At 35.5% G+C, this 21,803-nt stretch overlaps 1 protein-coding gene across 1 annotated transcript in view; it reads right to left on the reverse strand.

Moving 5' to 3' along the window:
* LOC110106426 (protein ARABIDILLO 1) overlaps nucleotides 1–14,878 on the reverse strand; it is a 36,653-nt gene extending 21,775 nt beyond the window's left edge. The window contains exons 1-7 of the mRNA XM_020836332.2: nucleotides 13,124–14,878; nucleotides 12,872–13,030; nucleotides 12,696–12,776; nucleotides 12,439–12,570; nucleotides 11,558–11,685; nucleotides 11,118–11,205; nucleotides 1,288–1,382 (exon numbers count right to left, since the gene is read on the reverse strand). Coding sequence (XP_020691991.1) covers nucleotides 1,288–1,382; nucleotides 11,118–11,205; nucleotides 11,558–11,685; nucleotides 12,439–12,570; nucleotides 12,696–12,776; nucleotides 12,872–13,030; nucleotides 13,124–14,509 — 2,069 coding nt within the window. The 5' untranslated portion in view covers nucleotides 14,510–14,878. The remainder of the gene's footprint in view (nucleotides 1–1,287; nucleotides 1,383–11,117; nucleotides 11,206–11,557; nucleotides 11,686–12,438; nucleotides 12,571–12,695; nucleotides 12,777–12,871; nucleotides 13,031–13,123) is intronic.
* Between the last annotated feature and the right edge of the window lie 6,925 nt (nucleotides 14,879–21,803).

Raw genomic sequence — 21,803 nt, forward strand, 5'->3', positions numbered from 1 at the left:
ATTCATACATACTGAAGGTTTTCCAGTTGGTTGGTTCCTTCAAATGCATTTCTAGTTGATTATGGCTTATCTCATGACTTGCAATATTCATTTATTCAATTAAGAGCTTCCTTGGAAGCTATTGCAGTGGCTCCCTCATGTAAGATGTATTAGGCTTCTGTTATTGTAGCATCATTAAGTTTAGATAGTATTTGCAATTTCTTGAAATATTTGTTACTTCTTTGTTTATTAGTGATAATCTAAGGGCTCCTCTATTTCCAGATCTTTGTAGCTTAGCATTTCATTATTGACGGTTGTAATAAATTGATATCTATGATGCACAGACATTTTTCCTCAAAGAGGCGTGCAATGTCTGACATGTATCTGACACGACACGCGTCCAACACTCCTCCAACACGTGTCAAACACGCCGAAAACGTGCCCGATTGAAAAAATATTAAATACAAATTAACACGAGTGTCCGACATATGTATATTAAATATTTTATGAATTTTTTAAAATATAATTTCTTGCATTTAAAATTTTTACTTATTTAAAATATAAAAACTAAATTTCTTATTTCTAATCCACAACACCAAATCAATCGCCCGCACAGCTGCACTTAATACCCCATTCATCGAATATTCTCATTCTCATTTCTCTTTGGCGGGTTACAACTTTGATTTCACAACAATGCTCGATGTCATCTCAACATTGACGTCTTATGTCGTTACCACATCAACATTTTAAAACGATCTTCATATCAAAGTCTGACGCCGTCATTACATTGATGGTCGATGCTAGCAATTTCTACACCCACAACTTAACATCTCATCTTTGCCAACTCCTCAACATCGACGACCAACGCCCTCTCAACATCGACGGCCAATATTAGAGGTCTTTCACTCCATCTAATCAAATACCACAATTAACTCTTTAATTTAGAACAAAAAAAGTATAAGCTTTTGAATAAGAAGCATAATGTTTATGATTTCATACTTAAGCAAGTGTTTACATGTAGAAAAAAGAATAATAAAAGCTTCTTACTAAATACAATTGATCAACAATGGCTAAAAAATTATATTGAGTGAGAGATTAGGAATGAAGTGCATAGAAAATAATGTGATGTACAGATCTTTGAGAAACAAGTGCAAAGCACATGTTAGAAGCAAGATTATACATATAGGTTCCAAAGAGTATTAAAGACGTGTCTCAGAAGTGCTAGAACTTTTTAAAATAAAAAATTAGATGTCAAATGGAGCATTATCTATTTTCTTACCCTAAACCCTAAGAAGCAGTTAACATTACCTATTTGCTTCTGACACCGACAATCCCCACAAAGCTCCAGCAGCCCTCTCTTGTAGGCCATGAGAGGCATTTGCACAAGCATTTGCAAGAGTAACCTGAATAATAAAGGAAAATGAGAAGATTACTGCCTAAGTAAAAAAAAAAAAAAGTGTCATCATGTAGAATGACGCTGACAACTTTTCAAGTGAAAATAACATATCTCATGGCCTTAATTTTGGAAAAAATAAAATAAAAAAGATAATGCTCAACTGGAAGTGATGAATAGAATATGAACGGGTCTTACAATACCTCAAAAAAAACATGAAACTCACGGTATTTTAGTCTTTGCTTCAATTACATATGTCAAACAATGGACAACAAAAATCCAAAAAAGAAAACGATAAGTTCAATCAGGGAAAACAAGGAAAAGCAATGATTGACATGCAAGTTTCACCATCCAACTGCTTTCCTGGACTGTAATTCACTAATTCCAGAACTTCTAAAACAAATATGATTAATAACACCATTAATCTAGTTCAAGCTGTAATTGAAAACTCCTAACAAGGGGGTTGGCAACACTACCACTAGAACTATGCAGATGAATGACTTTGCAATAAAAAAACTAGTTTTTAAAAAACAGATAGACCAAAAATAAGAAAGGATAGATTCATATAAAGATAAATGAAAGATTAACCTACTAGACATTCCATATTGTTGTATACATGCAATAAGAGTAAGAATGTATGATATTGCTCCACATAGAATCTACAAGCTAATTGCAGAGGTAACGACCAGTCTACATTATGTCCTGATGTGCGAAATGCCTTGCCATTTAAATGATGCAAAGTTCTGCCACTTCCACAATTAAAAACATAACACAAGTTGTGACTGGGTCAAGCTAAGCTTCAACTGAATCGCAAAATGTACTTAAATTTTACTGGTGAGAAAATTCATCGAAGAAAGATTAATTTTGATCAACGAGAAGGTAGCAAAGCAGTTTACCCACTGTTTTTGTTTATTATGGTGTATTTTAAAACGAGCCTCTTAATTTATAGTATATCCAACTAATCTTCCTTTTCCCAAAAGTTACAAGGCAATTTCGTGTCTTCTGATTGAAAATAGATAAAATAAACCACCTTTCTATTTAAACGTGCTGGTTTAGATCACTAATAACAGGGATGGATAAGCAGAGAGTAAAAAAATGACTACTTCATACTAATGATAAATGAGCATAACAAACCTCTAGTGCAACTATTTTATTTCACCATCATTCATCTTCTCCAAAATCTACATAAGCCACTATCACATCTCCAGGAAAACCCTTATACCTTCCATCCCAATTGACACACACAGATAAGAGTAAGTGAAGTGGGCCATCTATTGTTGGCTTTGATTATTCTTCTGCAACAACCATTTAGTAACTCCCCTTACTGCATCTGCCTACAATTGTAGCTTTCTTTGGTTCTTCTATAGCATTTGTATGTTTCCTCCACCTCACCTCCACCTGTAAACACAGAATTTATGGTTCTCAACTATTTTATCTTTCGTTGTGAATTGGAGTGAAACTACTTGTACTTTTCCACTTCTTTGTTGTGATCAAGGGCTCTGTGCTCCTTTCCTTCATCTATTGTGATCGAATGCAGAGTCATGACTTTTATTCACCTTCTAAGGTGATCAGATACAGGATTATGTATTGTGACTATTGTGGCTGGTCTTTTGGGAAGACCCGCACAATCACGATTTTTTTTAAATTTTCTTCCAATATTTTATGTTTATGATTCTCATGGTTGTTTAATGCTATGATAGAATTTTTACTCAAATTCAATGCAATCTTATTTTCCACAAGAGTGAATTTAAACTTGTGTGGCCTCCATGATTCTGGATTTATATTCATTATATCTAGTGAAAAAGTCATTAAATTTTCACTTGAATCAATTTTCATCGAATTTTCAATTATCATCGAAAGTGATGAACATTTGTTTAAATTAAGAATTTGTGACCCATTAAGTTTTGAAAGCAAGATGCATGCATTTATGCATCCCCTAATAGATCTGTGTCAAAAAAATACATAGTATAAGAAGTGCTACATCATATTTGATATCATTAGCGTAAAATTTGAATCATAATATATTTTAAATGTAGGGTATAATATCAAGATTAGTTAATAGCATAATAAACATGTTAGTTTTGCGTGGAATCTGATTATATAGATCAATCGGGTTGTACTACTTCTTCACAACTCAATTCAGTCTGTCAAGCTCGCTGAGGTTTTGTAGGAGGTTCTCCCCCTACTTGAGTTCAGGTGCGCCTAGGCTCTGTATACCCAAGCGCCCCGACACTACTACAGTTTGGTGGGAAAAGGCAGAGCAGAGGACTGTGGTGCTTAAAACGTCGACGTTGCGTCGCTCCAAACTCCGGCACTATGACAATGTCATCCAAACAAGAAACAAAGAATTAAACGCCAAAGCGCAGCGAGATGGACATAGTAGTTTTCTTTTTCGTTTTTCATTAAGAGATGCGTTCCTTGGTTGTTGTTGTGCATCTCTTTGTTTGTTCTTGTGCAAGAATGATGCAAAAGAGAAGAGATACAAGGAGATAGTGAGAGAGAAAAAAGATTTGTACTATCTCCCAATTTTCATAGTGAATTGCTTGGTGTGATGTGATACCCGTGTTTTTTTTTTTCAATTTCAAGTTTTTCCACGTTAAATCCCGGTGTTCTTTCTTTTCCACTGCATTTTCTATTTCTTGTTTGTTTCGTTGCATCTTTTACTTCTCGCAACACTTAACTTAGTATTATGCGTCTCTTTTAATGGCCAACATTCGACACCATAAAGCATTGCAAGCCTCACCACAGTCTTATAGAATTTTCCCTTAAGTTTGAGGGGTACTTTTCTATCACACAACAAGCCCGATGCATTCCTCCGCTTCAACCATCCAACTTGAATTCTGCTGATAATATCCCCCATCTATTTCACCATCACTTTGAACAATAGATCCAAGATATTTAAAACGTGTACTCTTATTAATTATGATGCACCGACACTTCTCCTCAAAGAGGCGTGCAGTGTTCGACACCGTATCTGACATGACACTCGTCCGACACGACACTCGTCCGACACATATCGGACATGTCGAAACGTGTCCGATTAAAAAATATAAAATACAAATTGGACAGGAGTGTCCGACACGCTTATCTTAAATATTTTATGAATTTTTTTAAATATAATTTCTTGTATTTGATGAGATTTAAACTAAATTTCTTATTTTCTATTCCACAACAACAAATCAATGTCCACACTTAATACCCAATCATCGAATATTCTCATTTTCATTTTTTTTTTACAGTGAAGGTATTTTTTTCATCTCCTCTCCCAATGACTGATAAACGACATTGATGTCTAACTCTCGACATCCTAATACTAATCATTTTAAGCACAAATTCTAGTTAAATGACTTATTATTTTTAAATTATTTTTAAAATTATACTTATTTAATTTTTATACACTATTTTTTAAATATAAAAACTATAATACCATGTCTAACCCATGTCTGTGTCCTATATTTTCAATAACTAACGTGTCCCATGTCTGTGCTTGTGTCGTGTTCGTGTCATCGTGACCGTTTCTGTGCATTATAGCTTATTAATGACTTGATCGCCCAAAGTCATAATCCCCTCACTAGGTCTATTACTACTAAAATTACACTCCATATATTCCGCTTTAGATCTACTCAAGCGAAAACCTTTAGACTCTAAGGTTGACCTCCATAATTCAAGTTTACCTTCAACTCCCTCTCTAGTCTTATCAAAAAGAAGAACATCATCAGCAAAAAAACATACACCAAGGTACATCCTCTTGCAAATATCTAGTGAGAACATCTATGACTAAAGCAAAAAGATATGGACTTAAGGCTGATCCTTGATGTAAGCTCTCTCAAACTATTGTTACAAAAAAAAAAAAAGTAACGCAAACTCTTAATGATATCCTTAGTTCTTTTTGCATCCTAATTTAATACCAAATTGCAGAGTCAATCCTATCCAAAATCATCTTCAACTCTTCTGACAAGGAACAATTATGTCTTGATGATAGATTTAAACCCATTGATTGATCATTAAACTTTAGTGAAAGTAAAGGACTAGCTTTGTAGCTCAAGGTCAATGAAAAAGAGACTTTAATAATAGTATCTCACAGGCCTTAGAGTGAATGTTCATGTCAATATCCATCTAAAGTTCTCCAAAATGGTGTTTGCCAAAAAAACAAGTCATGCAGACTCTTGATTGTCTCCTTGGTTCTCTCCACATCCCAACTTAATACGAAATTTAGTTGACTCAAACATATTCGAAGTCATCTTCAACTCCTCTTACAAGAAAGTCATCTAGCCTTAATGACAGATATAAACCCATTGATTAATAATCAGATCTTGCAAGTAAACGACTAGCTTGACAGCTCAAGGCTACATAATGCATGACAAAGAGACTACTATTCTCTACCTTTTATTTTGAAGGTATTTCACAATCCTCTCTAGAGTTAATGCTTATGCCAATCTCTATAAATAGTTATCCCATATGGTGTTAATAGAAAAAAGGTGTGCAAACTCTTGCTGGTCTCCTTAGTCCTTGCTTCGTCCCAAATTAATACCAAATTAATGTCCGATTGAGAACGACCAACATGCCTAAAATCCTGAGCTAGCTCAATGGCAAACAGAAACACCAAACCATCCTTCTTAAATTTTGGGACCAAGGAAGACTTCTTCCCACTATGCTCATCTATGAAAGAGGATTCCAAAGAAGATCAATGAAATAAAAAATCAAATCTAGTTCAAAAATAAATAAATAAAACAAAGGGTAACTTACCAACTCACAATTTGATTGAGTTATGGGGCATCTAAAATGATTGATACAATAGCCATCAACTTCTCTGAGGTATTGATGCCAAGCTAATAAAGTTTCTCATTAAAGGACCTATAAAATCAAAAATGGCATTTTACCAATAGCATTGACAAAGACAACATATCTCCCTTTATTGAAGAAGGCCATTACCCTCACTTCATTCTAACAAGAAATCGAAAAGAAAACAAACTATTATATCTTTCTAGGTCAAAAAAGTAGGCCAACAAACCAAAGAATGTCTTTCAGCTCAACAAGTCAATATATGTAGATAATAAGTAAAAGCTCAAAATAGTCCCCCGATTATTAATAAACATACAATTTAGTCCCAAAATTTTGAATTGCCCTACTTTAATCCCTTGACTATTAGAAATTGAGCAAATTTGGTCCCTGGCCATTTAAATTAATGGGAGAGAGAGCCAAAGAAGTTTGTTTCTTGGGGGCATTTAAGTAAAAATACCTGCTCGATGCTTCCATCTATATGTCGTGCACGCATTCTGCTAGACGCCTGGAGACCTTTCTGCGTAGGAGAAATGAACGACCTAGGAGGCAGAGCGGAAGTTCTTGCATGTTGTACGTGACGAGTGGTGGAGAACGGTCACGCGTAAATGTACGGGAGGTCAGACAGAAGCAGGGGTTCGGAAGTGCTGGGTTGGGCACAAACGGCGATGAGCGGTCTGAGGGGCTCTCGTGCACCGGATCCGACACAAACGCAGTCGGAGCTTGCGTGTATTGGGTTTGTGCTGGCGATGTAAGCTGCAGGCAAGTCACCAATGTGAAGCGGAGACAGCAGCGCTATTCATTTTGTGCAAGATGAATAATACAGGGAGGCATGATCGAGGGGGAGAGCTTGGGCAAGCAACCGACAAGTGTAAGTAAGCGTGCCTTCAATTTTTTTGTTTTTTCATTGTTTTATACAAGTCATTCCCTCGATGACGTGCACGTTTGATTTTAACGACTTGTCGACGTGCTCCCTTTCCCCCTCTTTAATTTATATATTTATTTATTTTACTTTTTCTTTAATTTAATTCCAATAAGCCAAGTCAGCAATTTTATCTCAACATCCATTTATAATATCTAAAATACCTCTCCTATTTAACTTTTGGAGTTAATTTTAACTACTTTAAGCTCTAGGACAATATTGGGTCAATTTTAAATAGTCAAGGGACTAAAATGGGGCAATGCAAAACTATGGACTAAATTGGACATTTATTGATAGTCGGGGGGCTATTTTGAGCTTTTACTTTATAGATAACTATGCAATCAAATTTGGGGTAATCAATGTTGGTATTAATGACAACTAATTTAGGAAAGCAGTTATAATGAGGGTACGATGAAGGGTTGAACCACATTTAATTGATCCACAAAGAATAAATCACTTCCTGAGGGAAAGTATAGGGGTGCTCCTAAGAAGATGAGGCCCTGAATGCGAACATCTCAGGGGCTTTAAAAATACCTCTCACCCAATCAAACTCAACCTTAGCAACAACTATAAACTCCATTGTGGTTGACATGAAAAGAGTCGTGAAAACTACAATGCAATACAACACTCCAAACAAAAGAAAATGAATAGCTCAAACCTTAAAACAAGGAAGATGATGAAAGATATGGTTCCATTATCTCGATTAATAAAGCAAAGTGGTTCCCTTTGTATGTTTCACTCAAATGTCATAAGCATTTAGGCTTCTTTGAAATGATGAGAAGACTACATACTCCACCATGTTTTCTAATTAGAATAGAGCATGTAGAAAAGCCATGATGTCGAGACTATATTTTTCTAGAGGCATTAAATAAAAAAAAGATTCAATATGGCATTCATATTAAGCAAGTGTAAGATAATCTCTCAAACAAAAGAAAGAAATAAAAAAACATTTAAATAAAGTCCCACCAAAAATTGTAGATTTTCATATGAAATTGGGAAGCAATAGTTCGACACAGCATGATGCTAAACCAAACCAAAAAAAAAAAAGATAAACGCAATATATGTTGTCATCCTCATTTGAGAAGAGCGATAAAAAATAACATCAGCGGTAGAGACATGAATTGAATAGACTAGCACTTCTATTCTAAACCTTTTTTGAAGTAAAAAAAAAAACAATAACTCCCATACACAGACTCCACGAAAAACAAAACATGTGAATGGGCATAATATAATGTATGGTATCTTGATGAATTTGAATGATGGTGCTTGAGAAGTTGGTTCTAATCACACATCATAGTCATGCATAACATGCTTATATTGTCCTAATAACTTTCAAACATATAACATTCAATTCATAAATGATGATCTTACATGTCAATCACTTATAGCACAATGAAAGGAGTGATAACAATAGGAATAATACTCACAATGATGTGCTTATCATGCATGTTGACATAACATAAAGTGAAAAAAAAACCATCTTATTCATCATAAGGCACTTTTGGAGAGGAGAGGGAAGGGGTATTACTCTTGAAAAAACAAAGAGTGGTGAAAGCAAATGTCAACAAATATTGCAAAATTCTATGGGAGTGCAGCAAAGGGGGGCTTTAGTAGCTAAAAATTTGAAAAAAGGAATGTTTTCAACGATTTAAGTAGTACATTTTCAACAAGTAGATATGGACCGAAATACGAGGAACATGCTGAGAATAGCCCATAGGAACAACAGAATAAATGTATTAAACAATTTATATTTTATTTAGAATTTTCAAAAAACACATAAGATGTGAAAGAAATTTTGTATGTGCAGAGGGATAACTTGCAATGTAGCAGCACTCTCAACAAATGCAGTGAAATTTGGAAAGGAAATGGGAGCTTTCAGTAGGGTTCAGTGTTAGTTTTAGCAGGATTCGAATGCTCAGTTCAAGAAAGCTCCTATTAAAATGTATTAATCACCATCTAAAATGCAAAAACATCACAACATAAAATAGATTTAACCTATAACATTTTAAGTTGAAGGAAGGGGTAAATAGAGAAAGGAAACCTGTGAGAATGAAACAACTTTGCTTTGATTCATATGATAGCGTAGTTGTTGAAGCAACAGTGAGCTAAACTTACTGATTCTTTCTCTTATTCTTAAGCTTCCAATGACTATGGAGACTATCCTTGTAGAAGCAAGCTGGCTTTGGATTGGATGTAGAGAAATGTGCCTTGATGATTAAGGTGGAGGGAGAATGGGAAGGAGGGAGGAGATTGGGAATAATAAGGTTATGAAGGACTGATGAAGAATGGAGGAATGGTGGTGGTTAGGATTAGAAAAGAAGGGGCACAACTAGTCATGTAAGAGGGAAGTAAGGAGAGGGAGAGAGAGAGACAGAATATGTGTGTGTGTGTGTGTGTGTGTGAGAGAGAGAGAGAGATAGAGAGAGAGGCAAAGAATTGGGATGAGAAGAGATCAATTTCATCAATTCATCATTCAACATTCATTTATACATTATTCAATGATCACTGTTGCATTATAAGCATCTTTGCATGCTTAGTTTCCACCAAAAGACCTAAGAAAATTATCCTAGTTTTACCACAACTCCTAAGAACATGAAGTGAGCCCATGATATTAATGAGAATGAAACTACAAATATAAACATGAAATGACTAAAACATCATCATAGCACCGTAGGATGATCAAGACCAACAGTAATATTGTTTTTGATGAAGTTCATTTGTATGGTCAAGAACATTTTCAAACCTAACTACAATTGTAGTCTTGATTGTATGTTTGTAAATTATGACATAAGCACACCAAAAAAAAATTGAGCATAGTCACAACATGCAAACCTATTTCTGATAGAAATTGCAGAAGCTATGCATCTAAATAACACTTATGGAAATAAATGAAATGAAGGTAAAAATATAAATAGCACAACCACAAAACTTGTCACAAGTTCAAATTTAAAAAAAAAATGAGACTCTAATTTTCGATACGACAATGGCATCTCCAACTTTATTAAAAAAGTAACACTGGCACCTTAAAGACACGGATGCTTAACATGATCCTACAAAATTATGATCTTGATATGATAATAGCACCAAACATAACATTCAATCAAGACCCTCAGGTCATATATTGGCATCCCTAAGTTTTGGTCAAATTTAGCAATTTCAATCGAGCCTTGAAAATTCAATTAGGTTTCCAATTCCAATCGAATATGGCAATTTTTGCAGAGCTTCAATAGAGTTTCAATTATTTCAATTAAATTTTGACCTCTTCAACAAGATTTGATAGTATCAATTGAATTTCTCCAAAACTTGCATGCAATCATCAACATTGATCCAAATTGACAACCACTAATTTCAAATAGGTCTCAACCAAAATCAATCCATTAACCATCAAACGGCAAAACTAAAATACCATCATAAAACAATATATTTGATAGGGCACTTCAAACCTTTCCTAAAATTAAAAAAAAAAAAAAACATAATATTATTATTCTTTATAAGCTTTGAAAATATTTCCTACATGTCATAATTTGAACCATAAAAAAACCAAATAGTCTTTCATCATTAATATGGATTTCCAGCTGTCAAATATCATGTAAATTTCTACCATGTTATGCCAAGCATCAACAGATCAAGCCCTCAACAACCAAACGACAACTTCCCGCTCGCTCATAATTACTTAGTTTCCCTTTAGTAGGTATATTTAAGCTAGATCTATCCAACTCACACGAACTTGGATTCAATTACTTGAATTGTCACATCATCTTTCAAACCCGCCAACAAACAAATGATACGAGATGGAAAATATGGGTGCAAGTACATGGCATTTAGAAAGAGGCGATTTCTCTTATTCCCTTAATCCTAATTCCATAAAAGTTAAGTGAGAATGCAAAGCAGTAATTGTAAGAAAAATGTGCAGCAGTAGCAAGATAATAGTGAAACGCCAGTAAGTTGTCCATGGTCACTCTCTTTTTTTCGTTGTGCACAACATTTTACTCTGATTCTCAAATAACCACCACAAACAGAGAGTGGGCTTAGTAAAGTACATACCAGCGCTTCAACACCCCCAGCCGCAGCAATTGCCTCTCGATTTCTATCATCAAAAGATAAGTTCCACAGAGCACCAGCAGCTTCTTGCCTTTAATTAAGTGAAGAGTGGAGGTAATTAGTTAAGAAATGAAAAAGTAATTCAAAACAAACATCTGGCTAAATTCATTGAATGATGGAACCTCAACCATAAAAATACAAATAAATAAACATGCAGTGCAACCTGCAGCCCAATTTTTATGGAAAAAAACGTTCACATAACATATGCAGCCCATTTTCTTCGGCTACAAATGCACATATGAAGAAGACAATTGTAGTTCTGCAAATCATACATTACACGCAGCTCACATGGGGTTTACTGAGCAGGGGAATGCAGACAATACTACGATTCAACATGTACACAACTGGGACATGTAAACTCATAAGTATGAGAAAAACATTACCTAACACCTTCGTTAGGAGAACAAGTCAGTTGCACTAGTGCATCGAGAGCACCTGCCTCTTGACCGACTGCAGCATTGTTGCTATTGCTATCCCCATGAGCAGCCAAATTAGCTAAGGCTCGGGCAGCCTGTAATTGAAAGAATATTCAACATTCACCAAGTTACTGAAAGAGCGTCCCAATAGATTTTCCAATGAAGGAAACAATACTAATTACACTCCAAAAGAAATTAGCTCAAACAAGCAAACTCAGCAATAAGTTTATACATAAGTTTGAAAGATTAAAATTAGATAGCAAATAGACTTAATTAGCTAAACTCGTTGTGTCTAATCATCTTATTTGCAAACATTACATATGTACATCCCAACTTAAATATATGACAGACCAAATATATGCTCCTAAATAGTAATTAATTAGGTATCCTAACAAAGAACCTTACATAAACCATATAAGCTTCTAAATTTATTCATGAAAAATATCAAATCACCTTGCAAATAATATAAACCAAATTACCCCATCAAATAGTCTTTTCCTTACGCCACAAATTAAGTATCATATAACAAAATTGGTATAATGCTTCAAATTGAAGTGTGAAACATTGTACTAGCTGACAAATTGGAAGATCCTGTAACTTGTCTACCATGGAATGATTATTTGAATGCAGTGTGGTGATGCCTATGCCATTGAATAAGAACACATTAAAGAACAGCATCTAACAAGAATAGCAAAAAAAAGATTAACCATGATCAACAGAGATAAAACTAGTATTGAGCTTATCATAAAACGCATCCTGCTGTTACTTTCATAAATAACGCAACTATAGTACAAATGCATTGGATCACCAAAGAGGGGGAAAAGTTTGCAATGATTTGTTCGTGAAACCTGTTCTTGCACTCCTTCAACCCTGCAAGATCTTGCCAGCATCACCAAAGCATGCACACCACCTGCCATTGCCACCTCCATGCTACACTGGTCATCCGCAGCTAGATTTGCAAGTGCACCAGCAGCTCGCTCCTTAAGTATAATCATATAGAATGAAATCAAATCAGATATTAAATACATGTATTGTGCACATATTATACATATATTTAGTATCAAAATCTCAAAGAGCCTATTAAGAAAAATTATAGCATACATACAAGGACTCCATCTATCCCAGTTGGCCATTTGAAGATGAGATCTACCAGAGCTTTAACACCACCAGCTTCAGCAATGGCAGTCTGAAAAATGTAACAACTTCTAAAACTTCTAGGATCAATCAGCCATAAAATTTAGCAAAAATTCAACACAGTTAAACATCCTCCAGCATGTAAACCTTGTGCTCTTCTCCAACCGAAAGATTCCAAAGCCCTCCAGCAGCCTCTTCTGCAACCAGCCTATTTGTGGACCTTGCTAGGACAGCGAGTATACTGATACCACCTTCGTCAGCAACTGCTTTTGCAACTTTAGCATTAACTGACAAGTTAGCAATCGCCTGTAAAACCCAAGGTAATAAATATCACACCCAAGTAAAAAAAAAAAGCTCTCTATCAATATAGAAGTGAACAAAATCAATGCTAAACCACACCTTTGCAGCTTCAGACTGTACACCTTCCCTGCATGATCTAGCAAGTTCCAAAAGCAACGGAATGCCCCCATTTTTCATGACTGCCTCTGCCCTTGATGGATCCACTGTTGCATTCTCATCATCAATCACCACAAATGTAGCAAGCCCAGCTGCTGCTCTCTCTTGCACATCCTCCTGAGAACTCTTCACCAAACTCAACAGCAATGAAGCACCTTGCCTCAACCAAAAATCATCCATGCCAACTGGATTCATCTCTGCTATGCGAAGCAATGACTGTGACAGTATCCACTCGACCCAGCTTATGATTTCATTCAGGCTCTTGTCATTGTTTCCCTGAGAACTCCAATTCCAAGAGATCTCAGTTTCCTTTCCTACAGAGCTAGAGAATAAAGAAGTAATCCTCTTGGAAATGTCAGTGAAGAGGGTGAGAAGTATCTTGCCCTTGGCATGGCTAGAGCCCAGCGGGTTATGATTGGCTTCCTCTTCTAATGCCAAACAGTTGAGAGCGCACAAAACCTTCAAATTCTTAGAAGAAGAGAGAATTCTAAATAGAGCACTCGGAGGAATATCAGTCCTAGAAACATCCAATCCAACAAGGTTTGGTAGCTTGCTCCAGTAAGTGACAGCTGATGCCCACTTCAAACTCCGGGAACCTGCAACTGACAAAAACTTTAGGCATTCTACCTTGCCAAGGGCGGTCTCATCAATGTTCCCACAATCAAGAAATGCAATCTCCTCCAGCCGGGAGCAATGCCTCGCCAAGGCGCCAATGGCGAGGCCATCAATCTCTCGGATGCCCGAAAGGCGCAACCTTCTCAATCTCGAGCAACACATGGCCACATGCCGGATTGCATCACTGCTAATCTTTTCACAAGGATCAGGGCCAATCTGGAGGCTTTCAAGCGCCTCATGTCGAGCAGCAATCACTGATAGCGTCGCGTCAGTGATGTCACGGCAGTAATCTCCGGCGATCTCTCTTAAGTCACGAGCGTGAAGGTTTATAATGGCAGCAGCCGACTCCGATCCCCGGAATCGTAGACGGCGGAGGCTAGCGCAGCGCGAGGCTAGTGCGGTCGCGGTATCCGCGTCGCAGCGATGAGCGCGGAGGTCAAGAGAATTCCAAAGGCATGGAGAGGAACCAAGGAGGCGCCAGGTGCGGCAGGTAGAAGAGAGGCAGGCTCGGTCTCGGTAACTGAGGCAAGAGAAGAGCTGAACCACGGTGTCATCGGGGAGGCGAGTCCACTCCACGTCGTGACCACCTGCAATTTCACCACCGGGACGGCATATATCGTACTCCTCCGCCGTCTCCGGGTACACCGGAGAGGATATAATGACCTTATCTTTGTCTTTTGACTGCGAGCCTCGCCTCCTCACTCGCCGGCTCATCTCCCTAAATCCCAAAAGCCGCTAAGAGGATCTTCAGGCGCCTATATGGAAAAACATCCTAGGTTATGGAAGATTTCTGCAGCGATTGTCGTGCGAGGACAGCAGGGAGACAGTAATTAATTCGATCTAGGGTTTTTAGTGTGATATCCGACGAAAAAAATCGGCGAAGGCCAGCCTGTCGGCGGCTTCGACGGTAGGGATTTAGGAGGAGGCCGCCAAGGGTACGTCGACGAGGTGTGGTGGATAATCCCTCAGGTAATCAATCAGTCGATGTCTTGTGTCCCTGCCCTGCTATAGAGCCTCGCCTTTCCGCCGTTTCTTAATTGCGAACAACGGCCACAGCTCTAATTATACGTGCTCCGTGCAGCGAGGGTTGTGATTGGTGAGGTCCGACTACAGGAAAAATTATTAGGTGCGGAGTGCAGACGGGCACAGACACAGAGTACCGAGCGGTACCCAGCGGTACCGAGTGGTACCGAACGGTATCGAACACTGTTTTATACTAGTGTGCAGACGGTTCTCCCGTCCGCACTCCGTACCTAATAATTTCTCCCAACTACAGGGCTTCTTTCTTTCAAAAAAAAAAAAAAACTACAGTCCTTTCTGGTTTGTTGCGTTTGGAACACTATTGGATGCATGAATTGGCATGAATTGGGCGTGAAATAGGCTATCTTGGTTGTTTAGCCTAGGTTGTCGATTTGGATTGGTGAGCCGATTTAATTTAAAGTTAACACAAATTTCATCTGATTATTATATGTGTCAAAATATTTGATTCAAATTCGGCTCAACCTGAACCCGTAAGTCCAATCTGATCCATTTAACTAATTTATTATATAAATCATGCAATTGTTTTGGATCAATACGACCTAATAATTTGAATATGAGTTGTTTAACATGGACCCGAACTATTTAGCATGAAATTGAACAGTAGTCAAGCTAATTTTGAGTTTTGGGTGAACCCGAAAAAAATGAAAAAAAAATAAATTGTTTGAGTTAATTTTGATTTACTTGAGTTAAACTAAACCTAACCCAAATAATGAACGTGTTTATAATTTGGACCCAAATTAGTAACAAGTAGTATAGGGTTAACTTGAACCTAATTTTTTTAGTCAAGTTCGAGTGGGTTTATTATGTTTGATCATTTATTGACAATACTTAGCCATGTAATGCCCTAACAATATTGGTGGACTAGTCCAAACCTTGCCTTGTTAACACCCCCTATGATGTCATAAAGGATAAACTGCAATATATTTTGAGAAAGTATCGTTGACTCATAGAAATCAACTTATCTCTAATTGATTCAATTCCTTAGCACCCCATTCCAGTAGGGTTTGAGTTGCATAATTGTAATTCTTATGATGGGTAATCTGATTCTTATGAGCATATTGATTATTATATGACCATCATGTATATCAAATAAGCTTCTGATGCACTTTTCTACTAGTTATAACGCACAACTTATAATTTCAAGCTCTTACTAGATTATAATCTCTTTTTGAAAAGATTGTCCATAACTTTGCCAACCTCCTCAAAAAATTTTATGAGCAATTTGTTTCAAATCAAAGGACTATCATAGACTTATCTCATCTCTCTAGTATTCATTAAAAAATGAGGATGAGAATCTTGAGGAATACTTCAAAAATAAATTTTTGGAAGCTCATAAAACTTTAAAAGTAAATCCTAAGCTGCTGCAAGATATTTTTTCCTTTGAGGTCTTCACCCTGGATTTTTCCACTTCTCGCTTGTGTGTGTGAGTCCTCTACTAAAGTACAAACATAAATTACTATTGAAGAGTCCATCCTCAAGTAAACATAAGAACTCACAACAAAAAACAGTTGGCCCTTCCAATTAAGAAAGCAAGGGTAGTCAAGAGACCAGAGGCGTCATTCCCACCAAATTCAGTAGTCCCAATAACATGATGAGGCACCGCATTAAACATGTCTAAAAAAACATTCTAATGGAGATTTAGGGCATTTAATGGGAGATCAAATTAAAAAAAAAATTGTAAAGGAAAGCTTGGTTGTGTTGGTGAAAAAGATTTGGGAGGAGGTAGCAAAGGGAATGGGGGAGGAGGTGGGGCAGATAAGCTATTGGTTAATCAATTGATGCCTTGTGTCACTTTCATAGAGCTCCACCCTTTCACACCATTGGTGTATTGATGGTGAACAACATATACAAAATTAATTATGAGTGTTCCAAGCAGTGAAGATTGTGATTTGTGATGTCAGACTACCATGTTTTACATTGTGCATTTTTCTTATTCATTGTGTTTGGGTCAGTGTTAGGTGCATAAATTTTGTGTGAAATGGAGTTATTTTATTTCGGTAGCTCATGTCCAATTAAATACTTTATGTTTCATTAGATTTTAAGACCTTGGTTATTCCTAGCCATTTTAAAGAATTTTAGTTATAGTTAGGTGCCTTATCACTCAATCGTCCTAGGCACTCTTGGGGACACCATATATATGTTTATTCGAACTCCTCAAATTCAACACAAAAGGGGTTATAATGTCAATTCTATATTCAAATGATTTACTCAAATGGGAGAACACTTCAAATGGTTTGGCATAATGTAAGATAGACATGATACATCATCGAAAAATTTTGATCAAGCATAAATCTTAGGAACACCTAAGCTCTGACTTAGCAAATTTATAGTCAAACTAAATATTTTGCAAATTTATAGTCAAACTAAATATTTTGTCTAGGCAACCCCAAAATTATTATAAGTTTTTTTTATCTAAGTCCAAATTAGTCCAAACCAAACACTGGATGCATGATAAAACTTCATAATATTAAGTAAAGGACCAATTAAACTTTGAATCTTATATGCTTCTAGTCAAATCAAACACCTAATTAAGAGGAATCCAACAAGTTTAAGATCATTCAATTCTGATGTCATTAAGATATTTAAATGATATAAAAATAATTTAGGACTAAGGGAATCAATATAAGTTATCTAATGGAGTGTTTTGGATATTTTAGCTAAAGTAATCAAAATGCCACTCCCAAAACAACAACAGCCACAACAAGGCTATATCCCAAAATGTGGGATTGGTCACATGAATATTTTTTCTCCATTGTGTCATATTAAGAGTCAAATTCCCATTTAAACCTATTGAAAAATGTCAAGTTTAATGCTTTCTAACCAAGTTTTTTTAGGTTTACCTCTAACTTTCTTAACATAGGGCATATCTAATGCATCTACTATCATAACAAGGTCATCTGAAGGACAACATTTTATGTGACCAAACCATCTAAGGCAACTCTCTCTATTCTTATATGCTACTAGAGCTACTCCAACCTTTTCATGGTTATAATGGTTTCACATTTTGTCTATAAGCGTAAAACTACTCATCCACTTAAGCATCGTCATCTCTACAATACTTAACTTAATTCTATACTTTTCTTTTAATGACCAACATTTTGTGCCATAAAATATCACTCCAAAAAATTATAAATATAGCCTCATTTTTCACAAAAAGGGGAACCAAATCTTGAACTAAATTTAGAAAAAGCTTAGAGATTTGAGAAACTTTAGAGTCCTATCTAATGATTGTTGTGAGACTGTCATCCCCACCAACATCTCTTGGTTATCATCACGCTCCACGACTTTTCTAGCAATCCTTACGACAACCACAAGAGAACAAGCTATTATTCCCAATCTCTTAATCCATCTTCTCCAATTAAGCAAAAGGGAAAATTTTTATATTGTTACTTACATAATGGATCATTTCAATGAAGACAAGCTTCAAGATTTTTTTTTGTTTTGCATTTTTAATTTTCCACATAAGAATCATGTGTTTTTTTATAAATTTGTATTTTATCTATGTGTGTGCTAGTTCTTTATTCAAAATTATGACATTAAACTCTCTCTGCTATCATAAAAATTCTAATATGAATAACTTGGCATTGTTTATGGGAAAATCCACATCATCCCAAGCTTTATAAATATTTCTTTGAAGGAAGACAACTAATCATCTAATCAAGGACAATATAATATAACAAATGAATGTAACCCAAGTCTAACTATAGAGGATCGACTTTGTAAGTTGGAGTAACATCAAGCTTAAATCCTTTAGCTTTTATAAGATAATGTCAGACAGACAGTGTTAGTGTTGGGGAAGTAAACCAGGTGGCAAATAAAAACAAGAAAGAACAAATATAGAGAAAAAAAGAACACAAGGATTTAATGTGGAAATGCCCAAACTCGAGAAAAAACCAAGGAAACACACTACACCAATGAATTCACTATAAAAATTTGGAGATATTTGTGCATATCTCTTACTTTCTCACTCTCTCCATGCATCTCTTCCCTCTTACGCCATTATAATAATAAAACTAACAAAGAGATGCAATATAACCATTAAGGGATGCAACCCTTGGTGAAAAATGAGTTAAAAAATGCTAATCCACCTCGCAACATCGCAACGCCAAGTTTTGAGTGTTGTGGTATTCCACTCTCTAACTTATGTCTGTCTGACAACGTCGCAGCAACAGGGTCTAAACAGCGGAAGTGCTCCATCGTAGTGCGCCAATGCTCCATGGTAACACTATAATGCCCCATGGTAGCATCGAAGTGCCAGGATTTATAGCATCACAATGCTTCTCTCTCTATCTATCTTCAATCAAAGTATACAAATGTCGTAGTGCTCACATACACAGCGCAACAATATTGTATGGTAGTACAAAAAAAAATCTTTGCAAGGGAGGACCCTTTGCAACCCCCCAATGAGTTCAACCAATGGAAATAAAGTACAAAGGTAGTAGTACATTTCAATTGATTGACATAATCATATTCCACACAAAACTAATAGATAGGTTTATCTCAACATGATGAAGTTTCTCCTCCTTGATAACCTAACCCAAATCTCCTTGAAATTAGTAGTTCAACTTATCCTTCAAGTGTTACTCAATTGTTGTGCAAGGGTGCCAATTCAAGTTGACAAGACAAGTTTAGGCCTATCCCGAAGTTAACCCAATATGAATATGCTTGACCCAAACTCAAACCTTCATTATATGTGTCAAAATATTATATGAGACCTTAGGTCTGTTTTTTTTATTTTTATTAACCTTATAATTTATGGTTTGTGACCTTAGGTTTGGTTGATATCACTCTCTGACATCCTAATCCAGCAGAGTTTAAGTTATTTGTTATTGATTCTTATGATGAGTCTTGTAATCCTTACTGGCATATTAGCTACTATTGGATTATCATGCATATACAACAAGCTTTTAATGCACTTCTCTGCTAGGACTTCCCCACTATTGTTAAAGTTTGAGCTCATACTTGGTTATGCACTTTTGTAGGAAGAACTATCCATAACTTTGCCAACCTTATCAAGATTTTCATCAAGTAATTTATAGAAAAAAAATTTATTAAGGACTTATCTAATCTCTTTAGGATTTGTTAAAATAAGGATGAGGCTCTTAAGTAATAATTTTCAATATTTTTTTAGGAAACTCATAAATTATAAGAGCAAATTTTTACTGTTGTAAAGCACTTTTTAGGAGTTCCTCTCTAGATCTTTTTACTCCTCACTATGGGATATATAGTTTGCATTGACATGGATCTTGTTCATTAAATAGAAGCACAAATTAGCATTGATGAAGCCATCAATGCCCATTAAAAGTTGTTTTAATAGTTCTCAAATAAATATAAAAACATATAAGAAGAAACCGATTGACCTTTACAATAAAGAAACCAAAAGCAATCAAGAGATCAATGATATCATTCCCACCAAATTTTATGGCCTCCAAGATATAGCAAGTCACCTAATTACATCCTATTAAATATGTCCATAGGAAACATTTTAATGGAGATCTTGAATTATGAATACGTCACATGGCCAAAGCCACTAAACTAAATGATGGAAACCATTCCCAATATTATCATTACCATTATTCAAAAGGACATTACATTAAACAAAATCTTCATATAAAGGAAAAGATTGAATATTTGATATACCAATGAAACATAGGCCATTATTTATAAAAGTAATCCATAGATCTTCATCCTTATAATAAAGGATATCATAAGATTAATGGAAAAAAATATTAATTTTTTTAATATTATAATAGAAATGCCTCCACAACTTACCTATCCTCATATATAAAGAAGTTGTGCTCAAGAAAAATCAAATTATTTTTGATAGTTTTGAATTTAAGGGAATTTTTGGGACATTAAGGCAATTAAAACAAACTTACACACACATCGCATACGTAAGACTCAAGCCCAATATCTCTTAGTTGGTAGCCAAAACTCTCAATCAATAGACCAAAGTGAGCTGCATGGAATATATTTTTTATATCATGATTTTTAATCATCTTAGCTAAAATTAGAACATCAACTATTAATATTATAAAAAATTTGATTTAAATTGGTACTTTAATGAATCTTATATCTCTTTCTACCTTCATGAATCATAGATTAAACTATATTGAGCTCCAACTATATCCTCATGACATTCATGATTTTAGACAACACATTGCAAAGATTTAAGAACATTCACTATTCCAATCACCTCGGGTGAAACATTTTTAAAAACAACTCTTTTGATCGAATTTATGATAAATGACATTGGTTCAATAGATGACTTAATATTTAGTTGGTATTTATTATCTAATTTTATGTTGTTGCATTTATTTGTGACTTAAGGTTCAAGGTTTTGACACTTAGGGTATTGGAGAAATATGGTGTGATCAATCATTAGCTTTCTCATGCTAACTCAAACATGTCGAATAGAAATATCTCATCACTGAAATAGCCCAATGAAATTGAGCTCCTCACCTCACTAACTCCTCATCTCATAAGGCTTTTTAGAAGAATTTATGTCTCATAAATGTATAATCTTATTCTTTTGGAGGTAATTAATGATCCATCTTTTTTAAAGCCCATGAGGGCATATGGAAGATATGGTATCCACTCTATACCCCTATAAGTTATACAAATAAGGAAGCCACATTGGGAAGGTAGTATTAAATAGGGTTCTCAATAGAAAGATTTCATGAGGATAAGTAGTTGATATGGTCTTTAGTCGTCTAGAAAACTTTGATGATATAAGCTTTAGAAGGTATTTATTTTTTAAAACTAAAAATATTAAAATGCATAATCCAAATATATAAACTGCTTGGAATCACCCCCAAAGATCAAAAATAACCTAAAGAAGTGTACTCCAAAGTGTTTGGGAAAATTTTGGAAATTTTAATAATTTTTAATTATTTAATTAAGGCAAAAAGGTGATTTTTATTTAAAGTTAAAATAAGGTCCAAATTAAAGTCCAATTAAAGGGATT

The sequence above is a fragment of the Dendrobium catenatum genome, unplaced genomic scaffold, assembly GCF_001605985.2.
Source record: "Dendrobium catenatum unplaced genomic scaffold, ASM160598v2 fragScaff_scaffold_948, whole genome shotgun sequence".
Taxonomy (NCBI): domain Eukaryota; kingdom Viridiplantae; phylum Streptophyta; class Magnoliopsida; order Asparagales; family Orchidaceae; genus Dendrobium; species Dendrobium catenatum.